The sequence below is a fragment of the Nicotiana attenuata genome, unplaced genomic scaffold (assembly GCF_001879085.1).
Source record: "Nicotiana attenuata strain UT unplaced genomic scaffold, NIATTr2, whole genome shotgun sequence".
NCBI classification, from domain to species: Eukaryota; Viridiplantae; Streptophyta; class Magnoliopsida; order Solanales; family Solanaceae; genus Nicotiana; species Nicotiana attenuata.
The window spans coordinates 19,964-31,368 of NW_017671995.1; the positions used below are offsets into that span (position 1 = coordinate 19,964).

General features: G+C 38.6%; 1 protein-coding gene across 1 annotated transcript; it reads right to left on the reverse strand.

Annotated features, from left to right (window-relative positions):
* Positions 1-1,214: 1,214 nt before the first annotated feature.
* On the reverse strand, positions 1,215-6,733 carry LOC109211239 (probable acyl-activating enzyme 1, peroxisomal). The gene is made up of 2 exons (XM_019374746.1): positions 6,400-6,733; positions 1,215-2,836 (listed from the first exon to the last, which is right to left on the reverse strand). The coding sequence occupies exons 1-2, from the start codon at positions 6,595-6,597 to the stop codon at positions 1,370-1,372; spliced, it is 1,665 nt and encodes a 554-aa protein (XP_019230291.1). The 5' UTR covers positions 6,598-6,733; the 3' UTR covers positions 1,215-1,369.
* Between the last annotated feature and the right edge of the window lie 4,672 nt (positions 6,734-11,405).

Here is an 11,405-nt window from a genome sequence, read left to right on the forward strand (position 1 = left end):
CTGAACACGCCCCTAAGCCCGAAATCACCCAACGGAGCTAACGGAACCATCGAATTTCCATTCCGAGGCCGTCTTCACACTGTTCCGACTATGGTTAAAATTTCCAAGACTTAAGCTCTCATTTAGGGACTAAGTGTCCCAAAACTCTCCGAAATTAAAACCGAACATCCCGGCAAACTAAAATAGCAGAAATAAACACGGGGAAAGCAGTTAATAGGGGATCGGGGCGTTAATTCTTAAGACGATCGGCCGGGTCGTCACAAGCCCCTCATAAAATTTTGCTTTAGCACAAAATTCGCCGGGCCGCCCCCGACAAGACTACGCAACCTAATAGCAAACACTATTGCGCAATTACATACTAGTTGAAAAAGAGAACAAGCGGAGTTGAAAGAGCATTGTTTTTTTGCAGATACTGTAAATAGAAGAGCAAAATTAGGCTCATATAGTATCGAAGACTCTTTTTGGAATATCGTCATCTATTTTTATTTCAATATAGAGTATTTTATCTACTATCATCACCGCAATTGAAAAATAAAACTAGATACATGTTGGGCCCGAACTGGCACGGCCATCGCCACCTAGTCTTTCGATAAAACATACTTTCATGAATTGGCATGTCCTTTGGAGAGGATATCTTCGAATGAGAAGGAAAAAAAAAAAAAGGACAGCTCGATGTACAAAGCATCCGGTATTCACGTAGGGTCCGGGGAAGGACCGTAGCCCAAGAAGTCTGACGTAGACACCCTACTTTAATGCAGTCATTAGCGGCTGCTTCCACTGTTCGAACTTGTGACCTATAGGTAATACAAAGACAACTTTATTGTTACTCCAAGTCTTCCCTTCCTTTCGGTGAGAACATATTTTCAAAAGAAGTCATGTCCTTAACACCAGTGGCGGAAGCAGAATTTTCATCAAGTCGATTCAAAAAAATAAAAAAAGTAAACACGTGAAAAAGCTAAGGGTTTCAATATCTAATATATATATCTGAAGAAAAAATGCGAAGAGTATTTAACTGAATACCCTTCTGCCACCTAGCGCTGCTCCTGCTTACCGGAGATAAATTTTCATGAAAAATAATATCCCTCCAGAAAACCACAAGGTCAAAAAGTCACATAGGTAGTTATTTTGGTATGTTGTAACCAAAAGTCACCAAGATACCACAAGTTAACTTTTAATGAAACAATGCTATAAGCATTTACTTGCTAACCTTGCGGTTGTGCAGCTTAAATGGCTATGAAATTTGTAGATTATCATATACAACAGGCATTCCCACAACATAAATGTGATTCAATCAAATAAAACAGAGGCCACCATATCTCATTATAGCAATAATGTTATCAGTCTATCCACAACACTGGAAAGTTATGAATTATAGTTTGCTGGCCTTTGAGATACTCCCCATAGCTTTGGCCCTCTGTCTCAAAACAAATTTTTGTGTCTTTCCTGTAGAAGTTTTGGGCAAATCATCGAAAATTACTGTTTTAGGAGCCATGTAACGTGGTAAACGATCACGGCAGTAGTTGATGATTTCATCGGCAGTTGCATTATTACCATCCTTTAGTTTCACAAAGGCACAAGGCGTCTCACCCCAGTAATCATCTGGTCTTCCGACCACAGCAGCCTCAAGAACGGCTGGATGGCTGAATATCACCGACTCCACCTCAATCGTGCTAATGTTTTCTCCACCTGAAATAATGATGTCCTTTGCGCGATCCTTCAATTCAATGTAACCATCGGGGTGTTTCACTGCAAGGTCTCCACTTCGAAACCAACCCCCTTTGAAAGCATCTTCTGTGGCTTTGAGATTCTTCAAGTACCCATTCATTACAGTGTTTCCTCTAAACATTACCTCACCCATGGTTTTTGCATCTGGCGGTATGCTCTTCATTGAAGCTGGATCCTTCACATCTACTTCCTCCATGCCAATGTGGTGCAATCCCTGACGAGACTTGATCTTTGCCTGCTCATCAGGTGACAAAGAACTCCACTCAGGTTTCCAAGTGCAAACCGTTCCTGGACCATAGGTTTCAGTTAGACCATATGAGTGAGTTACATCAAAACCAAGCTCCTCCATCTTAAATAGCACTTGAGGTGGTGGTGGTGCACCACCAGTCATCACTGCTACTTTCCTTGGAAGTGACCTCCGAACACTAGGAGGTGCATTTATTATCATGTTTAAAACTGTAGGCGCACCACCCATGTGGCTCACTTGGTGCCCAGCTATGCTTGTAAAAATTCCTGCTGCTGTAACATTCCTAAGACAAACATTTTTACCACCCTGTGCTGCAACGCCCCAAGTTAGACACCATCCATTGCAATGAAACATGGGAACACACCATAAGTAGACAGGCATTAAAGGCATTTCATTGAGAAGAACTGCAGCAAGAGAATTAAGATATGCTCCTCTGTGACTGTAGACAACCCCTTTTGGACTGGATGTTGTACCTGAAGTATAATTCAGAGCAATGGCATCCCATTCATCACTTGGCCATACTATCTCAAAATTAGGTTTCCCAGTCACTAGAAATGACTCGTATTCCAGATCTCCCGGTATCAATGTCCTATTATGAACAATAGGTAGCTGCCTGTCACAGTCGGGGATTAGGACTAGATAAGGCAATTTGATCCTTTCCTTCGAAAGAATTTTTAATGCGCCCTTAGCAATATCAAGGAACTGATAATCTACAAATATGACTTTTGCCTCTGAATGTTTGAGCAACACTGACACCATTGCTGAATCGAGACGAACATTAAGAGTACAAAGAACTGCCCCAGCCATAGGCACCCCAAAGTGTACCTCATACATAGCAGGAATATTTGGAGCCAAGGCAGCAACCTGCTTATAATTAGTAAAGAATAAGGGCAGCACGAGTACGAGAATGCACACTTTTTTAAGAGATAAAAAAACAGAAACAAGATTAGCTAACACTGAAGAGAAGGCAGATGCTTGGCAACGTCTAACTTTGTTTAGATTCTCCAAGTAATTGAAACTTGATAAAACAATGAAAACATCACTCAGTATATAATTATCCAAGAGAAAAGGCCCGATAGTTGCTAATCTTTGAGCTTACAATCAAATGCATCCCTATTCTTTGACATAAAACACTATCATTGATTGTGAAAGTGGTAACTTCTGATCCCTCCCCATGCAGCTGTTATTTATGACAGAGTAGTTCTGTGAACAAGTCTTTGACGAGATAGAACTCGAAGAAAAATCATAGGTTTTATAAGTATTCGTAAGATGACTCCATCAGACGTTATGCATCAACGCGGATACACCAGTTACACCAAGGTGCTTGTAGGTGGTTTCGCTTGGTAGACTCAAAGAAGACCATGAATAAATAAATACTTTGAACAGTCTGGTGAAATCTTGGAGGCTGTTTTCATCACGGGTAAAGCTATTGGAAGATTAAAAAGTTAGTGCACATAAATATTTCCATCTCCTTTTACTTTCTTTTTCTCCACTTATTCTTTCTATTATAGTTGGGGGGGGGGAGGAGTTATATGTTAAAGACAAATTGTCTTTTGTCCACCTTTAAGTCACGTCTCAGCGAGTTATTTTCAAAAGAAAACTGGAGTTCTTTGCTGAGTTACATGAGAGGATATGACGGAAACCCGGTAGACAAGTAGTGTTTCTCTTTGATGATCATGGATCATAGACATTGAGAGGGTCTACTTCCAAATTATGCAACCTTTCATGAGCCACGAGAGCTCGTGTTGGTGCTGCTCTGGTCATTGGTAGCACAAGGGCTAATTGCAATATCACCTGAGCAGCAAGTAAGAGTCATAAAGAATAATAGTTCTCCATGCACAAGAATATGAACGATTTTGAGTCTAAGCTCAAAGATAAGGGATGGCTTTTGGCCTTTCCCGATTATCCTACATGCTTGAGAAATTTCATCCTGAAAACCAAATCAGTCCTCTAAGAAAGTAGCATATGTACTTCATCAGTCACTATGGGAAGATTCGCCTACAATAATATCAACATTCATCATAAAGTTCACGAGTATGAATTCCAAGAGGTAATTTCAAGGCAACAATGGAAAAAAAAATATCAAATTGAATTTTTTGGTAAAATTAAATACTAGTACTTCATATAATACTGGAATATACACAAATAATAATAAGGGAAAATTTCACATTAGAACAAGTGGGCTCCTACTTTTCAATTTTATAGCCGATATTTCAATTTACAACCAACTAGCCCAAAAATAATAGGCTAAGATTTAACATCCAACTCCAATAGGTTCTCAAAATTACTATTTAAGTTTTAAAAAAGACTGCTCAAGCTTTTAAGTTAATTTTCGAATCAGTAAATGTGACTCAAATATTAGTTCAACAAACCAAATCCATTTGGTTGGTGAAAATTAGATTTTTAACAAGCTTAAATATGTGGGTTTAAATTCCAAATTTGATTTTGTGAGAAATTTGGAGTGAATGTTATTTAGACTTGTTAGAAATACTATAAGGAGGTTGTATATAAAATTTGAAGTCATTTAATTGAGATTTGGACTGGTTTTGAACAAGAATTGCAACTGAAAATCGTGGAAAAGTTCGTCTACATATACTTGTATAAAGGTGTATGAAAGTGTATAATAGTGTGTAAGATGTGTTTATACTCATATACACTATTATACAAGATTATACATAATTATACAAAAATTGTTAGTCTTCTTCCTTGCGTCTTTTCTGAAATTTAACTCAAATCTTGCTCAAATCTACTCCAAATCACTTCAAATTTAAATTTTGAACTCCTTTTGATATTTACAATCAATTAGAACAACACCCAATCCAAGCAACAAACATTCAAAAAGTCATATTTTCGAAAGCAAAGCTTTGAATGGCCTTCAATGGTGGACTTATACTCTTCAATTTTTTTACACTGCAACCAAGTGACATAGGGGGAGAAGCAATAATGGCGGACGGCCCCTTGAAGCATATGTAAAAGATGTGAGAAGAAGAGAGAGTGAAAGCAATGATTGTGAGAACACAGATTTAATTCCATAGCTTTTAGAAGCAATGGTTGTAAGAACAAATTTGCAAGAGCTATTGTTTTCAAAATATGTACAATATGGGTTAGGTCGGATAAAACTTAAAAACATGGATTATTTTTTGTTATGGTGTGAAGTCATATGTATTTTCTTGTAATTCTTTGAATAATAATCAATGCAGAAGCTTGTTTGCTGTATATTGACAGCTGTATGAATTTGCCGTCTTTTGAAGTCAGTGACACAAAAATAACTTAGCCATAGGGTCCATTTAAAGCACCAAGAGTAACAAAATAACAAAAAACAATTAATAATGACTTATCCATGACTAGGCATCCACAACAATTGTTCAAGGTCCTCCTTTTTGGAGAAAGCAACTCCAATTAATACCAAAACAAGATGAGGAGGAGAGAATTTCTCACCCACATTCAGAGCAAAAATAAATTATTTGCAACTGATCAGAGAAAGGACATATTGGAAAGGAAACTTCAACATTAAAGACTTCTAAATCCGATTAAAGACTAAACCTACCACACTCAAGACTGATCATAATTACACTATTGTTTTATCCGTTAGACCTACCTAATTCATAATTACCAAACTCTCGTAGTGCCGGGTCTATTTACTAGTTTTGCTTTTGCTTTTCATCTATTTTTTGGTTTTTATGATGCTGTTATTATTTCTATAGTTTTTGTTGTTCGTACTGATATCTTGTCTCTTTTCGTCTTCTTGAGCCGAGGGTCTTTCGGAAATAGCCTCTCTACTCCCTCGGGTAAGGGTAAGATCTGCATAAATACTACCCTCCCCAGACCACACAAGTGAAATTTTACTGGGTCGTTACCAAACGCTCGCTTCATCTGGGCTCAGTTTTTGCAGACACATATAAGTAGAGTTTGAGGGAGAAGGTGAATAATTTAAGATTAAAAAGAAAAAAGATACACCCTCCGCCTTGGAGTAAATTTCACCAATGGTCATTCTTTATAACAACAAAAGTCATTTTTTTTGGTAACATAAAATTCATTTTTGGCTAGAAAACTGACGTGACAATCTTAATTTGCTTAATAAAAAAAAGGTCATATAATCAACCCATTTTAACACCCAGTTTACTGAATATACAGGTTCTTAGTTATATTTAAAAAACATAGCTAACATGGTAAGAATTGAAGGACCTAACAGCATAAAAATGATTGGTGGTCCATTGAATTTGGAGTCATAACAATAAATTCCAATTGTGATATCTAATGAATCAAATATTTGTCGTTGACATAAAATTATTGCTTAAAGCAAGCCACAAATTATTTCATTAAGCATAAAATAATAAGTTTGAAGTTAAATTGTGATTGAAACTTGATAATTCTTTTAGAGAGAAAACAGAGGAAATGAAGCAAAATAAGGAAGACAAGAACATTACGACATCACCGCGAGAAATCCCAAGCTGGATCAGAGCTGAAGCGAGTTTGAGGCACCTTTGGCGGGTCTCAGCCCAAGTAAACTTAACATCCCCATAAACAATAGAAACTCTGTTGCCGTACACCACTGCTGCTCTTTCCAAAAAGCTTATTGGACTCAACGGCACATAATTTGCTGAGCATCGAATCGTCCCCTCCATTACTAATTTCTCAGATTTTTTTCAAAATTTAGAACTAATTTCGAGTTGAGAGAGAGAGAGAGAGAGGGGGGGGCTCAAATACAGTCACTAGTCAATAGTACAAGTTAAAATGGTTGGATATGCGTAAGTGTCAATTTCTACGTATGGAGAGATTTATGCTTGTAACATTAAAGCATTGACAATATGATTACAGCTACAGGTAAGGCTGTTTGGTGGGCCGGTCTGGGACCGGGACCGGACCGGGCCCGCGGTCCTAACGGGCTAAACGGTCCCGGCGGGTCGGTCCTAGTGGGCCGGTCCCTTAATGGGTAGGAAGCCCGTGACGGGCCGGTCTTGTACACGAGGCCCACGAGACCGGGACCGCTAAGCTCGGGACCGGCAGGCGGTCCTGGGCCGGTTCAACCGGGCCTAACGGGCTCCAACGGCTATTTTTTAAAAAAAAAAAAAATTTTTTTTTTTAAAAAATAGCCAACGGTCAGATTTTAAAATCTAGCCGTTGGCCTTTAATTTTCAACCGTTTGGAACTTTAAAAAATAGCCATTTGGCCCCAAACTTTATATAATTACACTTTTCCCCAATTCTCAACTATAAATACCCCCTCATTCTTTCATTTTTACTCACCAATTCATCAATCTATCTCAATCTCTCTCAATCTATATCTAATTTCTCTTCTATAATTGCTTATTTTATTATTGCAATTTCGTGAAAAATTGTGAAGTTGGTGAATTGAAGTATTCAAGTCTTCAAGTCTTCAACGATTTTCAATTTTCAAGAAGTTGTTCGGCAATTCGATAAACTCGTTCCAACTCTTAACTTTTAAGAATATATTTTTGTGTGTTTAGTTTGCATAATTGTAATTAATATGGCATTTTCTTTGAAAAAAATGTTTGGTGGTAAGGGAAAAGCTAAAATTGGTGAAAGTAGTCTCCAACCTACTACCCTTCCCCCGGCTCCCCGACCCAGACCTATTACCCGTCCTGCTGCTCCTATTATTCTTGATAGTGATAACCCTTGTTTTTAATTTTCCGATAGTAAATTTTGCCATAATGTTGCACAAGGTGAACAATTAAATGAAGAAGTTATGAATGCTCTTTATCCTAATCAAACTATCTTAGAAAATGATGAGGAAAATGAGGATGTAGATGGAACCCAACCGGATTTAGATGATTCACCTACTAGTCCTATTAATAACCCAACTGATGCCCCGCCTGACCCACCTGTAGAAACCCCTACTTTTAATAGACAACCTTCTAAACGCCTAGAAACATCATTAGTTTGGAATTTTTTTACTCAAGTAAGAGAACAAAATAAGGCTAGGTGTAAAACTTGTGGGAAATTGCTGGCGCATAAATATACTGGAGACCGTAGCGGTACGGGTAGTTTGGCTAGGCACATACAAACACACCCTACAGATAAAGTTAAATATTTACAAATGAAAGCGCAGCAAGAGGGGACAAGTGTAGATACTGCGGTTAACCCTAGTACAGGTTCAAATCTAGTTCAACCAGGAATTAACACTGTGACCGGTGGTATTTTATATTACGATCCTAATAAAGATCGTGAAGAATTAGCAAAGATGGTTACTGTTATGTGCTTACCATATACTTTTCCTTCTAACCCTAATTTTGTGCATTATATTAGAAAAGTTTTTAATCCTACTTATAAAGGTTGGCCTCGCGCAACAGTTAAGAGCGATATTTATAAATATAAACATGAATATGAACAATATTTGCGGTATTTATTTACTCATATAACTAATCAGATTTCTATTACTACTGATATTGGTAGAAGTAATAATGACTGTGATTATCTAACTATTACAAGTCATTGGATAGACGAGGAGTGGATAATGCAAAAACGATGATTCACTTGTCCCCTTGTCCATAGGGACCTCGTGGCATACAACCGAAACGACTCCCGCTAGATAGCCGCCCCTTTCTCTCTTTTTACAGCCTCGTGGACGGACGAAAGAAGGGAAGTTACAGAACGGGGCAGTGAAGGCTCGCGAAGTAGACAGCAAGCAGCAAGCAAGAGCTTCTCAGCCCCCTAACCTTTCTCTTTTTTTATAATACTTATTTTTTTTTTCCGGTAAGCTTTGAAGCTGGCTGCTCTGCTATACTATACTAGTTGTAGGGCGCTAGCGCTTGACTAATATAATAGAAAGTAAAGGGACTCTATTATGATCTTTAGAATCTAAAGATCTCAAAATGGAAGAACGAGCTCTTTTGCTCGCCCCTATCTCTAAAGGGGCGTAAGCACTTCACTCGTTAGGGGATGGGATTCATTCACTTGCATTCCTGCTAGCACTACAAAAAGCTCCGGTCTTAACGCCCCTACTACTGCTGTGCAGCCTTTCCTCGGGTTCGTAGAGTTGGGTTTCCCGTTTACCCACAACGGAGGAGCCGCCCCCACCAGGCAGGCGGCCACGGGTCATAACGCACTCTTCGCACAACAAATCCACTTTGAAGTTGACTTATTCGCTCGGCCAATCGTCAGAATGTGTACGAGATACCATAAGGGCCCAATATCTCAATAGCACCTTTGTCTAAAGCTTCGAAGGAGACTTCATATCCGAAACGCAGGAACGATCTGACTAGAAAGTCATTCAAAACTTGATCGGAAAACCAGCATTTATTGAAGAAGCTATAGAGTCGATTACTAATAGTACTAGTTTGAAAGGCTCGTTGGAATTAATCCGCTACGGGATTAACATTATACGCAACATAAGCACCTGAAGTACTAAACAGAATAGGTATTAGTTTGGTAATGGTTGGAGCAGCAAACTCGGATTCGGCAAGAATCTCATTTTTTGGTAGTACGAAGGGGGAATTGGCCCAAAAATTGGATGGGGGTCAAGACGCTGTCGTGCGCCGGCGGCTGACTCAAGTGCCCCCCGAACCTCGCGAAATGGTCGCCTATTACACGGCTCACTAACTCTGCCTGGGGTGTGGGTACCTATTATTCGTCGGGTAATTTGTCCGCGTATTCCCAAGCAATAGAAAAGAGTCTTTCTTTCTCCTCTCTCGAGGAGAATTTAAAGGGAATGTGATCCCCTCTATTGTAATGAAATAATTGAAGCTCATTTATTCTTTGAAGGAGAGCTTTAGCAAAACCCACTTTTGCCTCATCTAAGGCCAAGGGGGAAATAAAGTTGTCAAACATAGCATCGGAAAGGGTCGTCTTTCGCCCGATATTAAAGAGGTATCTTAACTCTTCTTTAATATGGGAGCGTAGACATTCCGGTACAACTTGATTATCCGGTAGATCTAGCGCCATTTGCCATTCATCAGGCTTGGGAGAGGAGGTAGACGCTCCCCCACCCGAATCCTTTCCTGCGCAGTCTACCGTTTCTAACAACAATTCATCAAAGAAAAAAGAGAAGGAAAGCAAAAGAGACAGAGTCCAAACGCTTTCCATAATAGGTACACGACAAATGTCTGGATTATTTTTATAGTAGAAATGCCATAAAGTGCGACCCAAGATCCATGATACGAAAACCAAAAGCAAGATAAGTAAGCACACGAAATCCTGATGTATTTCTAACTCCAACTCGAACAATAAATAATTATACAATAGAAAACACCATCTAAAGAGCTTTATCTCTATCATAATCGCTAAAATAGTTGAAAAAACGATCGCTGAAAATTCAAGTAAAAAGGGAAGCGTTTTTGAGAACATAGGAGAGGAATTCAAATTAGGAGAAATAAAAATGTGAAAGGTAAAGATCTGAGATAAGTCCTTCTTTTTCTCTTACTATTTTGATAGAGGAGACTGCCCACACTGAACACCAACCCAATCTCGATAAGAATCAGTACGCTACACTCGATCAATCCACGAAGGTGTGGCACTTCTCCACCCTCTGCTAGCAGCTTTCTTCTCTTATGATTTTTTCTTAAGTAGAGGTTCTTTACCGGTGACCCAGTTGATTCGGCCCCCACTATCCTTAAGGAACTAACCCAGGCAACTGAACTCATTTAGGTTAGAGGCTGCTTAGTAAGAGCTAAGTACAGATCTGCTACCAGCTCCCTGGGTAGCCATCCGTCTAATGAGCTAACTTCTTGACCTTGCTCTAGGCCCTCTGGGTCTTTATTTCCTTCTTCTTGTTGCTCCTCGTCATTTGATTTGCATGGTTACCTGCTGCTTGTGGCNCAAAAACTTCATGTTTCGCTAGTGAGTTCAACTCTAATTGGATTGCTTCTTGCCATTTTGGCCAATCACGTCTTTGTCGACATTCTCCAACAGACTGAGGTTCAAGATCCTCACTTTCTTGCATAATGCTAGATGCAATATTATATGCAAAGACATAATCCACCACTATATCCACTCGATTCAAATTTGTCTCAATATCGCCATGCCTCGTTCGGAAAGAGTGCGCTTATTTGTGTCGCAATACTATGAAGTGCTTGAAGAAAATGAAGAAGGCCAAATATTAAAGTGCAAGAACTGTGGAAGAGTCTTAAATTTTCGTTCAGGGTGTACCACAGGCATTTTAAGGAGGCATATAAAGTATTGTGTTGAGGGTATTTATCCGCAAATTCGTCTTTAAGATTTTTCAACAATTTGTGTTATTTTAAAATTATTAGACGTATTTATGCTTCATGTTGTACTTTGTTATTAATTTATTATGCATGCCAATTTAGTTTTACAATTGATTTGTTATTTTACATTTTCGTCAAACACTTTAATAATTAGATTTCTATATTATATATACCACATATATTTATATAGCCATGCATAAGAGCAATTTATATATATACATACACATATGGTTTACAAGAAATTGCCCTAAATAAAAAAAAATTAAAAAA

Excerpts from the sequence above, each read along its gene's own strand:
- LOC109211239 (XM_019374746.1), bottom strand. The coding sequence starts at position 6,597 with ATGGAGGGGACGATTCGATGCTCAGCAAATTATGTGCCGTTGAGTCCA. Across the intron at positions 2,837-6,399 it reads GGATTTCTCGCGGTGATGTC|GTTGCTGCCTTGGCTCCAAA; the intron begins GTAATGTTCTTG and ends AATTATAAGCAG.